The 16344-nt window shown below is 40.0% G+C and overlaps 1 protein-coding gene across 1 annotated transcript; it reads left to right on the plus strand.

The window, feature by feature from the left end:
- Positions 1-534: 534 nt before the first annotated feature.
- On the plus strand, positions 535-15544 carry ttc33 (tetratricopeptide repeat domain 33). Its single transcript, XM_034602938.1, has 5 exons — positions 535-656; positions 1040-1279; positions 7343-7424; positions 11223-11354; positions 14450-15544. Exons 2-5 carry the CDS (start codon positions 1041-1043, stop codon positions 14822-14824), a joined length of 828 nt encoding a protein of 275 aa, XP_034458829.1. The 5' UTR covers positions 535-656; position 1040; the 3' UTR covers positions 14825-15544.
- Positions 15545-16344: the final 800 nt, after the last annotated feature.

Genomic DNA, 16344 nt, shown 5'->3' on the forward strand with positions numbered 1-16344 from the left:
TGCTTTAGGAACAATACTAAGCAATATTACTCATTAATCTTACTACTTTTACTAATTTGTTTAGTTGTAAACAAATCCAGGAATGTCAAACAGATCAGAAAGGGTTAGAAATATGAAGTCCTCTGTGTTTTTTAGTTAATTAGATCATTGTGGGGCAAAACTGGTATATGTCTGTGTTAAATTATATTAATGTGATGAAAGGAGGGATGGATGTCCCATAAAAAGAAAAAGAAATACTGATATTTAGGGGATTGAACTAAACTCTGAACTTTAAAAGGGGTCGTACTCCTTTAAGAGATCATGTAAACATCTCCACAGTTTCCGGGTTATGTTGCATTCACGTCCTGTTGGCAAAATGGTATGAAAACCACCCCCTATTCCGACTTTGGAGTGCCCACTAAATTGAAAACAAGATACAAACAAGCAGTGTAGGTGTAGTTTGTATGAAACGAGCCACAGATTGTTGCAACGACTCGAGAACTTTTCACCTTTAGGAATATACATGTGTTGTCAAAGGGGGGGAAATTCCTCCCCGACTCGGTTGCCCCAAATTACGATTTAAGCATTTGTCCTGAACGCAGCGTGCAGGGTCAACTAATATGGCTAACCGTTAGCTTCCGTTAGCCTGTTTGAGTCTTGTTCAGCTGCAGGAATCTGTGCGTATACCGTCCCCTGCTGTCCTTAAATAGTAATATGTCAAACTGTAATGTTACAATTAAGTCATGGACATTTTTGTGTGCGCAAAGACGGTGAAGTGTTAAAATAGTATGTACGTGTTAGCTAGCCAAATAACCACCGCTAGCTAGCTAGGTAGTATTGATGTGACTGAGTTTGTTTATGTTTACTAATTGTCCTAAAGTTGTAGTTGTTGGATAATTATCAATATGTCATCTACTTAAAAAAGATATTTACCCAATTTAGCAGACGTGCTAAAACGTCCCCGTCCACTCTGCTGGTAACATGAATATCTGATCAAAACGATGCTAACATTAAGCTAGTTTTCTGTTTTAAATATAAAAAGTCTATCACCACGACACTGGATGGCTTCATTTGGCTGGAAGAGGAAAGTCGGTGAGAAGGTGTCAAAGGCTGTGGTGCAACAGTTTGTGGCCGAGGCGGAGAAGGCTGAGGATAAAAGACCAGGTCACGATGAAGAGGAGGAGGAGGAGGTGGACTGGCTTCAAGCCATCAAACGACGGCGGGAGATCCTGCTGGAGGACTGTTCTGCAAAGAGCAAGAGGCTGAAGGACGAGGGAGCACTGCTGGCTGAGGAGGGCAGGTGAGGGCTGGGGATCTGTCAATCAATCCAGCAGACTGACTTTATTTACACAGCACTTTTCCAACAAACACAATGTCAGACGAAGTGCTTCACGTTTTTCACAAAATGTTGTTAACTTTTAAATCTCTTAATGGACTGGCACCGCCTTACCAAGCTGAACTTCTTCATGCTCACACTCCAGTTAGAGAGCTGAGGTCAGCCACTCAGCTGCTCCTGGATCTGCCTAAAACTATGTGACCAGAGGCGATCGAGCCTTTGCAGCAGCCGCCCAAAAACTTGTGGAACAGCTTACCACTCCATATTACATCTGCCCCCCCTCTCACTTCAAATCATTGTTAAAGACACATCTCTTCTCTTTGGCCTTCTTTTCCAGTTGAGAACATTATTATCCCAGCAGATTTTATTTTATTATCCAAAGTATTATGATATAATGCGTACTGCTGTTTTCTTATGTCGAGGGAATTTCACCCAGACATATAACAATGCTGTAAGAATTCACTGAATCAAACACCACACATAGACAAGTACTTAGTTTTCACTTGCAAGGGAAGTCCGCACCTCTGAGTAGGTCGCAGCCAACTTTGACGGTACTTCCCGTGTACAGTGTATTTATTCAAAAGCTCAGTTACAAAGTATAGGTGGGGTTACATTTGCAAAACGTCTTGACTGTCACAGCTCTCCAGGCGTGTTTCCCTGTTTTTGGGTACATTTCCTTATATTGCAGGAAACATAATTCAGTACAACAACAAGACTGTCTGCGGTTATTGTGTACAGAGGTGCTAGACTGCACCTCTGAGTCAGACTGTCACACTTTGTATCAGCAGTACATTCAGCACATGATAATTTTATATACAATTCTTCTAACATCTTATTATACCTTTTGCTTTGTAAACCACCAAGTTGTTTTACATGTGCTAAATAAATAAAGTACTTTATAACACTCACTCATTACACACACTCAAACAAGCACACATTCAAAGCAAGCGTTTAATAGGGAATCAACAAATAATAATCTTTCAGGAAAAACCAGTACTGTCAATAGTGTCAATACTGTGTGCACATCATGCCAACGGCGTCATAACATCTTCACTTACAGGGTGAGTTATGCAGCTTTGTTGTTGAATTGCCTGCAGATATAAACAGAAAAATAATTATTGTGTCAGTAATGGACAGAGACAGAGTGTAATTTAAAATCTCAGGCATTGGATATTTGCTCGGCTGTCACTTAAACAAAAACGACCAGTGCTTCACAAACAAGCTGTTGTACACACTCAAATTTCCATTGACTGCTTCCATACTCGATTTCAGTTTTATAGCAAGCACGATTACAACTTTAATCTCATTTTATTGTGTGATTCTGAGGGGTTTAATATCTGGTGTGTTGCTGGATGGGATAGCAGAGTCAGGATCTGACATATCTGTCCAAAGGTGTATTTATCTACGCAGTTCTCCAGAGGAGGGCGCCATTGTACAGAGCACACATGTATTTTCTAACACAAATAACAGATGACTTCTGACATGCTCACGGAAATAAACACTCAAGAAATCCTATATTTCAACGACACAGTCAACTTAGAGCAATCCAACCTTGAGGTTTTCCCTCCATTTCTCTCTAGTTGATTTAATTTCTCTGAAAGTCTGTAATCATATGGCCTTGTATAGATTTCCATTTCAAAAGCCAAAAAGCTTTTATCCTTCTCAGGATGAGATCAGTTAATAAAAAACAAAAAAAACACATTTTATACTTTGGTCATGGGAGAAGCTGCTCTTCAGGCTTGTCAATCTGTATTTACCATTACATTAACAACACATGGAGCAATTTAATAAAAGCTTTTCAAACAGAAAGTTTTTGAAAGGATATATTTTAATTGTAGTGTAGCCTTACATTACTCCCACAGTCTATTCTAGCACTTAAAGTAAACTCTTGGAGAGTTTATGTTATCCTGGTTAATGGTCACCAATACTTTGATTTTATCTGATATTTTTCTGCTTTTGAATTAAAACACATGTGGCATGCTTGCTTATGCGTGACGTTTGTATATTGTTATAGGCACCATTGTTAGAAAACAGAATAGACATCCGTCAGGAGAGTATGTTACCTGATATTTCCCCCATGAAAATTGACCTTTTCAGCCAAACAACAATCACTTTGTGTAAACCCCTTAGTCCAGAAGATGTAAAGCCATTGGCCTCAGTTACTGCCTGTAATTGTGTTTGTGAGGAGAAAGTGGATCTTGCCGGGGGAAATGATGTCTTGCTGCACCATAATGGCTGTTTAGAGGGTTGAGATGGTGTCTGGCAGGGGATGTCAGCCAGGAGGGTGTTTTTCTCCTCTAACAACATTGACCTCTGATGTCAGTGTGTCATTATCAACGTTAAATGTTTCTGATGTAACTGAAGAGCTCATGCAGAGCCTGTTTGTAAACTAGGTGTTCGCCCCAGTCTAAAAGTGTGCAGAAAAGTTCTTTGTGACTTTATGCATTTGAAGGTCAACCAATATAGTTTTTTGTGAATGAATCAGGGTCACAAGTTATAGCCAGTTACAGTTTCCTGTACTCCCACGTTAAAGAATGTTTTACCGACGTTGGACAATGTTTAACAGGATGTGGCTGTTTGAATTTATAGCCTTACTTTCAGAGCCCAACAGATTTATCAGCCTTTTATGAGTCTTTCTCAGACATAATGCCATAACACACTTTCATTCATCAACTGTTTTAAAGAAATGCAAATCAGACATATCCATTGTCTGTCTGTGTAATTTTAAATAAGGCAAACCAAAAACAAAATGCATTATTAAATGTGGGCTGCATATTCACTTGTAACATACAACTATAGTTAGTAAAGTTACTTGCTGCCTGCTTTTGAAATGAGAGTTGAAAACTGAAAGAGTCTTTAGACTTAAGCACATTTGCAATAAAGCCTCACAAAGACTCTGGCAAGGTTTAACAGGCGTTTGTAGGAAGCACAAAAGATGATTGACAGTTCTCACATTCACTCAGACATCAGCATGAGCGCTTTTATGAAAAGCCAGGAAAACATGATAATTGTTTTGTAATTATTATCATCCTATTTAAAAAAAAAAAAAAAAAAAAAAGAAGAGGTCAAAAATAGGTCATACGCTTGTTGAGTTGCACTTCACTTTATATCTTGACTGGCTAGTTTTGGGAGGTGTGGGAGGTTTTGTTAGGCAACAAGTCACATCATCCACATACTGCACATATTTTACTGATTTGTCCGGCTTCCAGCTGCCATGCTGAGTCGTTTTTTTTTTTTGACTAAAATTAAGCTTGCAAGATGAAATCTGGCATTAATAGTGCATTTTAAATGTTCAGCATTTTAAGATTTGTGGTTTAGATTAGCTTTTTCACTTTATTGGTTTAATGTTGTTACACTTGGTTTATGAAACCATGTGTTGGGCATGTTCCCTTCTTTTGGACAGCAGTGTGTGACGTGGTCATAATGTCCCAATACTACTTTTTCAGGACAGAAATGTCCCTCAGATATCCCAGTTAGTTTCATATTTCTTTACTCTGTCTTCAAACTCAACATGAGTGTTCGCTAACATCTTGCAAATATCTTGAATGGTGTTTTTTTTTTTTTTTTTTTTAAACGTCCTTGATTTGTCTCCTCCAGTCTCTGTCCTGGCTGCTGACTTATGTACAGGGTTGTTTTAACTGTAGTGGAGCCATTTTTATCTTCCAGGCTTCATGTGGTGTATTTCTTATTGCCTAATTTCCTCATATTATTTGGCAGTGTCATTTACTTCATCTGTTCTTAAGATTTCCTCACCACGGTTCCATTTCCCCACTCTCTGATTTGTTAAATAGCAGAACTATATGTTATGTCTTTTCTCACGCTTGATCCAGGTGCTCATCATCTATCATCTGAGTTTTGTAACTAATCTCTGTTTATGCTCTCATTGTCTGGTTTTAATTACTTTCGATTTTTTACGTAGCTCCTCCTCCATCAGGCTATAAAAGATGTAGACATGACAGACATTGTTTCAAACCAAGGATTTCACCTGATAATCTTTTCAGAATCTTTGTCTTGATCAGGACCGATTCTTGAGTCAATATTGACTTGAGGAGGAGGGGCTGTGGGAGAGTGCATGAACATACTCACGAGTCTATTCACTGTGTTAAATGGGTGAAGATCTATTTGTGAAAAACATAAGGAACGTTAAAACCAGGTAAACGAATCTATGCAGAGCAAATTAGCGGCCATTCGCTGGTGACGTCTGCTTGGAGTGAGGCTGCAGTGACACTTAAGACACGACAGATTGATGATGTTAACCTCGGTGTACCTGCGTGGGCTTATTTAACCTGCTGTGGCCTGTGTTGCCAATCTGCCGCTCAGGTGGAGCGGTGTTGTTGAGTACATTTGCAACTTAACTCCTTCTTCTCTTTATTTTAGTCAAAAGAGGAAGCAAAGTGTAGTGCAGAAATGGCATGGGAATAGTGATGTAAACCTCAAGGGAAATAATAATCATATGATAATAATAATATTCTACTTCACAAACTACATTCTGTTGGTCTAGACCAGTGGTTCTCAAACTGGATGGTGTAGAGCCACTGCAAGGGGGGGGGGCATGGATGACCAGGGAAAGAAATGTAGCGTAACACCAAGTTGCATTGATATGATTTATGTATGAAAAATAAACAAAAAAGGTTTGATGATGCGGTCGTGCTGACCTTTACCTCACTACAACTCAATTTGAATCTTTTCACTATTAACTTCCCCTATTATTGTTAATGATTGATAAAAAATTGTGGGGTCAGGGGTTTAAAAAAAAGACCTGAAGAGGCGTATTCCAGAAACAGGTTTGACAACCACTCGTCTGGATAAAGCTACAGATCAGTGGTTTCACTCAAGTCATTACAGAAACCTTTACTCGAACCCATCTGCCATGAAAAACTTAAAGTGACTCCCACGTTGCTCATGTTGAGTCATACAAATACTTGACAGGGACTATAGTTCAAGGCTCATATACAACAATTCATTCCAAAAGCAAAAACGTAACTTCTTCCCAATGTAAAACAGTGAACTTCAGAAATGGACATATTCTTTATTGCCATGCTGCCCCATAGGTACGCCAGCAGTTAAACTTTGTGTATCATAGTACATTATGCTTTATTATAAATGGCAAATATCGTAATCTTCCTTCTACTCTGTGTCACACAGTGGGTTGGACCTTCCTTCAGTCTTGCCATCCCAAGTTATTCAATTATAAAACTACTGCTGAAGGTTCCAAACTACCTCACGTCTTTTCTCACAGTTAAATCCAATGTCAACAGAATGTGATCCAGCAGCTACTTTACCTCAGATACCCCTGTACGCACGCACGTTGGCAGAAATGCTTTCGGGTACAATGCACCATCTTAATGGAATGAACTGTAACATGTCCTCAAACTAACAATTTTTTCTTAATTCCTTGTTTCTTAGTTCCTTGCGTTGTGTTTTTGTTCTGTCTTTGTTTTGTTGATTGTGTTGTTGTGATTGGTTTGCGTTACCAGGTCTCTCTCGGAAAAAAATATTTTAATCACAGTGAGCCCGTCCGACTAAATAAAGAGTAAATAAGAATAAAACAACATGTGACTCAGATATGTTACATAAAAGTCTGGTAGCCTCTGCTTTTGAGAAGTTGTATGTAAGAATGGAAAAACATCATCAGGGCGGCTCTCCAGTCATAGGAGTGATGTCTCTTTATTAAGCAACAACAAAATAAACAGGGGGAAACATCTTCATGTTATACACTGAGCAAACATGTTGGGCCATGTAGGGTTACATCAAATCTCAGGGTGGAGACAATATAAGTGGGTGCCCTGCTTCTCTGTGTTGGGTGTTGATTGCTCCGGGTAACTTAAACTGTAGCCAACAAACAATTATGTACTAAATATAATTCATGTGTCTAGCTTTTTAGAAGTGCATTACATTTCATCTCTTTTCCAGTGTAGCTGGAGCAGCCAGATTATGGTTTCTTTTTGTTTAATCAGTCCCTCAGTCTTCTGAGGCGGATTTGAATTATGTGTTGTTGTTTTTTTTAACCCTGTGTATTTTCTTCAGGCACTGGGAGGCCATTAAGAAGTGGGACGAGGCCATTCAGCTAACCCCAGACAACCCACTACTGTATGAGATGAAGTCTCAGGTATAATATAAACCTATGTTTTATCGTTTACTCAGGCTTTCACACCATTTGTATCATTTCTACTATTCTTGTTGTTTAAAGCTAGGGTTGGTAATTCTTGAAAAGCTAGCAAGAAAGGCTACAAACAGTGATACATCCCACAAACTCCCATCAGCCCTCTGGTCAAACCTACGCACTTAGAATAATATGAACGCGCACTACCTGACAACTGTGAGAAGCCAACTTCTCCATGACTCGCAAACTTCTGGCTATCGTCTCTGCTTCGGCTGTGTATGTCTCTCTGTCTGAAGGGTGCACGCAGGTCGTTTACTGACAGACATGTACACCAGCCAATGGTGTTGTGTTTATTACAGTCCTGCGAGGGCCATCTGCTTTTTATTCTCTTTATTTCTTTTCTGACAACTATTGATGGCTATCGGGACGTGAAGAGGTCCATAAAGTACAATAAAGACTGTTTCAGAAACAAATTACCAACCATTCCTTTGGCGGATAGGTCAATTGTTTAGTTTGTCTGTTTTAATGGCGTATTTTATGGTACATGAATAAGATACTGTGTGATAGCCCCACTTAAGCATTTTCATCTGTTTTTCTTTATTCTTCTTTTGGAAGAAATAGCCAAAAAATGTTGTCAGGCGTCATGTTTTACTCAACATAAACCCCAAAACACCCTAGTATTAATTTTACTGTAATATATGACAGAGACAAGTAGCTAAATTTCTCTTTTGACAAGTTCAAATCTTCACATATTTGTTCACAATTCTTGCCTGAAAATGTACATTGAATCGATTGTAAAAAAATAGCTCTAGGTCAACAAATCGTTTCAGCTTTAAATAAAAAGTGATGTCACTGTTAGTATAATATCCTCAGGCCCCAAAGGGTTAAAAAAAAAAACTGAAAAAATGTAAACCTATACTTTAAACAGTCAGTCTTTAGGTAATGTCGTTCAAATGGACTATGACCTCATGGCTGATATAACACTGTGTTTTTTGGTACAATGCAAGTGTGTCTAAAACCTGATGCAGTCCAACAGCTGCCTCCAGAGTTCGGGGAAGTTGCTTTACATCTGGCCGGAGAAATACTGTATATCTGAATGGGGGGGGTTGTGTTCAGGATATACCAAGAATATCACAGCCCACAGTTCTGTGTATATATGTCTACTGTGTGTATGCGATTATTTATCAGACATCATGGCCACATATATAGTCCCTCTTTCATGTTGGTATGCTTTTAAGTCCGATAAGTGGTATCAGAATTGAGAGGACACTGCAGAACGTCTGCAGCATGGTTCCAACAGATTTAATGTTTTAGAGATTTAGCTCAATAGTCTTTTTTTCTTTTCTCTCGTTCCTTTCACTGCGAGTTGATGGATTCTGCTTGTCTCATTGTTCCTCGGCTGCCACTTCTCCTTGTCTTCTAACATGCAGTAGACGTGTTTGAGAAAACAGTCCCTTTATATGTGGGAAGAGCGGAGAAGCCAGACAAGTTAGTGAGAAGAACAGAGCTCGCTCCATTACTCCTTTATCCGTTTACTACAACTAACACAATAAAATAGCTGCTTGTAGCCATCAGCATTTACATCACATGATGAGTATTGTATGCCTAATATAATAGTATCCAGTGTAGGATATTTGAGAAGGAAATCATTAGAGGACCAGGCCTGGAGAACACCACCACAAACGTTTTTTTTATTTTTTTAGCTCCATGCCATGACTGAGTTGAAATATGACATACGCACAGACATCTGTTTTTACTAAGTTTCAGCTGTGACTACAACACATCTAAGCTATTAGTGTCCATTATCAGGCTTGATGTTATTCTCAATCATTAGGCTGAAAATAGGCTTGACCTCATCGTTTTCCCATCACTTGCCCAGATGACGAGGGTGGTCACGCTGACGCTGGCCGTTCACTTCCCCCTCATCACTTTCCCCCCAATTTAAGTCAATCAGCTTTTGTCTGTCTGTCTGTTTGTCAGTCGCAGCAGACTGGAGTGAGCTCTGGAGGAAATCTGCCCCATTTGTGAAACTGTCACCACATCCATCTGCCTATGTGAACGATTTCAACATGAAGGAGCGCTCGCTGAGAGTGAGAAAGGATTCTGTTGGTCATTAAAGTGTCGCCGATTTAGTCGTAAAGTCGTGAGGTCAAATCAGTCCTGGAGGTTATACTTATCTGGGCTTTTCTGATAATTGTTATCTCCCTTCGAAATGAAGAAAAAGATGGCGGTTTCATCCTTCATGTATATCAATAGCTTTAGATCTCATGGGGTTTTGCTTTTGAGTGTTGAGGCAGAGATCTTTGCTCTATTAAATTCTAATTACTGGACATGCAGAGGTATTTAAGCAACGATAAAGCTTCGACCAAGATTCCAGACCCGGTTTGGGTGCAGCGTACCCCTGTGAATTCAATTACATCAGACTGTGCTGTTATTTTTTGATTCTTGATTTCTTGTTGAAGTGTTATTGAGGTTGGCATTGGTCCCATTCCCTTTATTTCTGTGGTTTCTTTGATCCAAAGTGTCCAGGTTTCTCTGATTATAAATGTAATAGACTTTCACTCCAGCAGAGAGCTGCTCCATCAAAGTATACTACCTTTACAAAAACTTGAACCTAACACATTTATAATCTTCTGGCTACATTACAGAGTTTTCCAGGCACTTATATTGCAGCCGCAGCCTCGGGCAGAATTCTGCACTGTACTGGACAATAAAAATAAAAAAACTCCAGCGCTGCCGATAATCAACAATAACAGTCCATAAAAAAAAAAATTTCTCCACAGATTGTTATGCACAGTGGTATCAGCTGTTGACAGCTGGTTTCCTACATAACAGCAAAGCAAAATTACCCCTACAAATTATAGCATCTGAATAAAAAGATTATTCATAAGGTTGAAAAGGTTAATGAGTTCAATATGATGCTGTTAAATGTGAGCATAGATCAGTGAACAAGTAAATAAAAGAGTCATCTTGTGATCATGACTGTGCAACGTTCTCAGTCAGCCTGCAGTGACGCAACCAAGCTATTTACATTATAGATTAAATTTGTGATTAATTTATCAGTTAACAATTTGTTTTATATAATTTAAGAGTAATGTCAAATGTCTTGTTCAGGGTTACAACTAACACTTCATTTCTTTATTTGTTATTCTTCCAATTATTTTGTTAAATCATTTTGAATTAAACAATTTATTAAACATTCAATATCAAAAGAGGTATTAAATTGGCCTTGTATTTAAAAAAAATATAATGTTATAATATATATAAAATTACCTGCTCCTGTTTTGTTCAGTACTTTTTACCATTTCTAATGCTTACTGGATTATTTTATATCCTGTTCAAGAGTTCCTGTAGTTCTTGGTCGTAGGCTTTAGTACATTCCTTCTGTCAGTTAGATGCACTGTACACTCATATGTAGATGGTTGGATGGATGTTTGTTTTTTGCTTTAGCAGATATAAATGTCTTTGTGTTCATCCTTTTGAAGGAAAGTCTAAGGTCAGTTGCAGACTGATACTGTAGGTTTTTACTTCCTCTTTCTTCTAACCTTCTGTTGAGCAACTGTAACGGACCAATTTTCCCTGCGGATATCAAAATATTTTTTTTCTGATTCAGTATTTACACAGCCGCAATGTGGAGGTTTAAACATTACTCCACCAGTCGAAGAATAGTTATGTAATATAATTGTGTTCTTTATTTTGCAAGGACAGTTTTAACAAAGGGGATCACATTGTTGTTTTGTTAACGTAGCTCCATGCTCACCACAGCTCACCATAGAGTCTGTATCCATGTTTGTGTCTCCACAGGTACTGACCACTCTGCAGGAAGTGTTCCCAGCAGTGAAGGCTGCAGAGATGGCCGTCAAGTTCCGCCCACTGTGGTGGGAGGGCTGGCAGACGCTGGGCCGCGCCCAGCTCAACCTGGGTGAGGTGGACCTGGTGAGTAATGCTGACCAAACGTATTGATCCTCATATATCGGGTTCAAATCATATCCCATCTGTATGGACGGCTGAGGCTGTTTTCACTGTGGTGAAGTACAGTGTTAGGCTATAGTCAAAAAGGCGCCACTTTGCTTAAGCTAACACATCAAAAGTTAAGCTGGCACATGTTGGCTGTACCAACATTCACCCTGTCATGTTGCTAATGATTGATGGCGTCTTGCTCAATCCGTCATTAATGCCCTTCAATGGAATGTTCACATTCAAATGTTTGATTCTGCAATAAACTACACCTGTTTTCGTAGCTGTCGATAAATCTTTGTTTTTGAGGAGCCGTTAAGATTTGTCAGCCTGTTTACTACTTCCCTGCAAACTCCCTGCCTGTGAGATGAAGTGCCTCTTTCAAAGCACACCCAGGTGCCTGGGGCTGGGACAATTGCTTAAATTGCCCCAGAACATGCCGGGACGTGTGGGTTTGTGCGAAACACTTTGGATCCCAGTCCCACTGTTCGCACATTCGGAGCCAAGCGAGCAAGACTGAACTGACGAGAGCTTTCATCTCATGGCACCGTGTGTCGATGCTACATGTCCTGGAGCAATAGAACTGTCCTACGGCACCAAAGACAATAGGAAGTGTTGAAAGTTACTTAAGCCTAAAACTAACCCAAATATAGACACACCTCCTTGTGTAATGAAACCATTGAGAAGGAAGGGGGGGGGGGGGGGGGGGCGGGGAAACGCACATCTATTTTTAGCCAGGCTTGTTCAGTCCAGTTTCAGAGTTTTGTGTGCATCAACATGTTTTAGTAGCGCCTGTTATCGCAATTGTGACTCCAGTGATTCCTTATGTTCTCTTTTGTTAAGTGTCTTCTTTTGAAATTTCCACTCCTGTCCGTCTCGCTCGAAGAAACTGGAAAATACCCAAAGAAAACCAAGTGGTAGCTTCTGATTTGTTTTTTTTGTCACCTCTCTTTCTGTGAGAACAATATTGGAAACTGACATTGACAGCTGTGTTCCCATCTATCTTCTTCTCATTAACGTTACAACATTCTTCTTCCCTCAAGCTGGTTATCAGCCCGCAGCGGCATTTTGTCCTTTGAAGGATTACGTACTTTCGAATATAAACCCTCGATAACACTCGGTTCTGTTCAAGATTAAACTTGATGGTGTTGCTTTGGGAACAGACATTTGTCAGACATCCGTAACGTTTCATGTGTCAAAGAATTTTTTCAGTTTAACTTGACTGTGCAGGTTATTTATGTCGCAGGTGGGGACATGAAGTTGTAATCAATGTTGCTTAAAGTGAGACTCCCTTAAGGTGGTGAATGAGAAGTCTGTTGCGAAAGCAGTAGGCTAATGCAATTTATTTCCTATTTCTAAAGAAGATAAATAGAATAGAATCTAGAACAAAATGTTTCTTGAAGAGGATAGGTTTGCTGTGTAGTAACATGTCCCTGTTTTGTGAAAAAACATTGTTTAGTGCCAGACAGACAAGATCGTTGATGCCATTGTTGAGTTTGGTGGCTCAGTCACGCCTCCTAGCCATGATTTTAACCACACGTTTGCCACAAAGCTTTGTTCTGGAGCTGACACTGGACTGGATTTTCATAACCGGCGTGGCTCATTGTGTCACTGAGGACAGGTGCAACTGAAAAGCTGACCTCTCATCATGAAGATCTATCTCCTCGTTTGTAGTTCTTAACTTAAACTCATTAAGATTTAAAAAGTGTTAGTAAGTGATATGGAGGTCGTGGGTTCTCCAATTCTCCATTTCACCCTGGAGGTATCACTGGAATGAAAGCAAACGTACTAATATATATAATATAATACCAACTGTAAAAATTGTTGTTTTCTTTACCCTAGAATTGGCCCTTTTATATTTAAATACTTTATATTTACATCGGGAGTGGGTCCTCTCTACGGAGGCCGCCCTGTTTTGGCTACCACAGGTTCTCCTTCCTGTTTGGAAGGGGAGGGTGAGGTGGACACTGAACCTTTAAGGTTTTTCTGAAGAGATTACATGTTCCAACCCAATCCTGCCAAACAAAACAAGAAGAAAACCAAAAAAGTTCATCCAGGCCTGTTAATAATTGTCCCTAAATCTTGTTAACCATTTCACCAGAGCCAGTTCTGTCATAGCAAAATTTACAAGCAGCTAGACGAGCATTTCCAATTCTTTGAGATACATTTTTGACTGTGACTTTCCCAGCAAAAGAGTTCTGTACAGTGTATGAGAGCCACAGACCATCCTCAGAGCGATCGAAAAAATCAGTTTAGAATCTAAGTGTCATAAATACAAGAAAAACCAGTGACACAATGTCCTTAAAGTATTAAATCAAACCTGGACAAGTTATTAGACAATACCGATGAGTAAAGCAGGTTCCCCTTCACTTCTTTTTGAATAAATGATGAATCACCTTGCGCTCTGACGTACTGAATATGAAATTATACTATTTGAACCCACTCTAATTACGATGGAGCCAAGTTTACTTTATTGGCTTCAATTACCATTTTACACAAACCGCACGTTACAAAACAGTTTTTCAGCTTGTCGGTTTTTGAAATTGCTCGACTGGTTTCAGACACCTGTCAGAACCGATCCGCGAGCTCGTCACTCACATCAAATAGGGTGCAGGAGAGAATTTATCTCCTTTTCACTGACAGAAAATCGTTGATAGGTTGATATCAGGTCCCGAAAATACTGGGAAACCCTTTTTATTTCTGTTCAATGAGATAATCATCAATTTCAATTTGATTCCAAAGTGCAAAGTCAGCACAGAAATATTGACGACTTCTTAATGACACGATAAATCGGCCTCCAAAACTGCACGAGGAAGATTATGGCCTCGCTTGTTGACACGATGATGAAACAAGCCACCTGCTTATTCAGCTGCGCCAGTGCCAGTGTCTTTACGGTTCAATCTGTGAGAATTACGATGAACCCGCAAACAGGCCCGGAAGAGCTCTAACTATTCAATTTGTGGGAGACAATAAACTTCTCTTTCCTGACAGATTAAGTGCTCCCGTTTTTTCACCACCTCTCTCATCTCATCTCATGTTTAAATCCTTTGCCGATTGCGGCACTGTCCCTGCAGGCTGTGAGGTCTTTCCAGGTTGCGATCCACCTGTGCCCCTCAGAGAGCACCTTGTGGAAAGAAGACCTGGCATGGGCCTGGAGGTTACAGAAGCAAAACGTTGCGACCGAGGAGAAGATGCGGAAAGAGGAGGAGACCAAAAATCAGATCCTTAATGCCCCCGAGCTCCAGCAGGACTATGATTTCGAGTCCGATGAGGTGCTGGCCGCCTGCGTGGCCGTTGCTGAGCGACAGACGCGCTATGAGGAGATGAAGAAGACCGCGGTGGTGGTGGACTCTGAGGGGAATATTAGAAACGTACTCACTGGAGAAGGGGCATCAGAGGACACGGCCACACCCTCAAACGAACAGTTTGTCAAAGCAAGAGGACTTTAATCTGATCCCGGTGTGAATCCATCGTCCTGGTTCAAGTTTTTTTTATTTTATTTTTATTTTAGCACTGAATTGGATTATTCCTTAAACTGCTGTGGGTGTGTGAGGCTGTAACAGAAAGAGGCAACATGATAACTCACAAATTCTGGTGAAAGGGTTATGCAATAAATAATTGACAACTGTGCTCTCCTGTTTTACATTTTCCACGTTGTTTGGGTTCAATATGCATGTCAAGTTTTTACATGCATACACAAAGATTAAAGATATTTTTAGCATCCATCCATCACTCAACAACAGGCAATGACTCACACGTTGCAAAGATGCATCTTGACACAGACTTGAACATCTGTTTCTTCTCAATGCCGACATTTATTGTAAAATAAACAGTGTTTCTCCCGAGTAGCACAATAGCTGCTAATGTTCTCTGTGGTTACTTTAGAATCTACTTTACGATGCAGAAAATATCGGATGTCTCTGTTGCTTTTTAAGAAAATAAAAGCAGGATTTCAAAGAGCGCTTGGTTGAAATTGGCTGCCTTTTCATTTCACGGTTGAAAATTGAAAATCCCGAAAATGTCTGGATGAAGGCCCTTTTTCAAACAAGCTGCATCAATTGTGCATCAAGTGTGTGTAACTGTTTGTGAAACAGGGTGTTGCTTAAAAGGAGCATCCAGATCATTGTTCAACAAATTGTCAGTGAGTGAATAAATAATCAAGTGTCATATTTGGCCTTTTTTCATGTGTTTTTCTTTGAGTCTATATTGTCAATCTGGTTCTTAACAGTTTTTTTGAAGGTTTTCCGAAGTTGAACCTCACAAAACCACAACTGTGTGTAAGGGTTGGGAAGTCGAGTAAACGCCAACTGTTTCGTGGCGCCGGAGGAAACGTCGGAGGATCAAAGAAGGCAATCTGTGTCTGCAGAAGATTTCATGACAGTACATCCAATATCCTCCCTGGAACCGTGTAGATAGCAAATAAGACTTTCCCAACGGCAGCATTCAAGGAAAAATTAAAGTCACTGCGACATTCCTTGTCGCACATCAGAGGAAATCCAATGCAGCGCTGCAAGCCAAAAACAAAATACATGCATGACAAAGTAGATGCATGTGTTATGCACGTTGCACAACTATGCAATTAACAGCCAAATTCAACTGAAGGCATATTTGTTGTGTCTTTGGAATGACAAGAACTGGATGTCCTAGTAACTCAGCTGGAGAGATCACACTGCAGCGTCCTGGGTTTGAATCCTGTGCTGCATCATCCGCCCGCCCTCCAATGTCACTGTTGGTTTCTATCAAAGAGTCATTAAGTCCCAAGATGACACAGGTCCAAAAACTGGAACTGAACATGTATATGTCTCTGGTTAGTTTAAGCAAGGGTTGGTAATCCTGGAAACGTTAGCAAGAGCAAGCTACACTTTGAAAGAAATGCAGTCGATACATCCCCCCCCCCCCCCCCCCCCCGTTGAGGCTGAAGACTGAGAGCACGGGCAGGGTTCACGCAGGCAGGTTGTTATGCAACAGA

The sequence above is a fragment of the Hippoglossus hippoglossus genome, chromosome 12 (assembly GCF_009819705.1).
Source record: "Hippoglossus hippoglossus isolate fHipHip1 chromosome 12, fHipHip1.pri, whole genome shotgun sequence".
Taxonomy (NCBI): Eukaryota; Metazoa; Chordata; class Actinopteri; order Pleuronectiformes; family Pleuronectidae; genus Hippoglossus; species Hippoglossus hippoglossus.

What these genes read in the sequence shown, in the direction of transcription:
- ttc33 (XM_034602938.1), top strand. Translation starts at nt 1,041, where the DNA reads ATGGCTTCATTTGGCTGGAAGAGGAAAGTCGGTGAGAAGGTGTCAAAG. An exon ending in TGTATGAGATGAAGTCTCAG is followed by an intron (nt 7,425 to 11,222) that starts GTATAATATAAA and finishes GTGTCTCCACAG; the next exon opens with GTACTGACCACTCTGCAGGA. An exon ending in ACCTGGGTGAGGTGGACCTG is followed by an intron (nt 11,355 to 14,449) that starts GTGAGTAATGCT and finishes CTGTCCCTGCAG; the next exon opens with GCTGTGAGGTCTTTCCAGGT.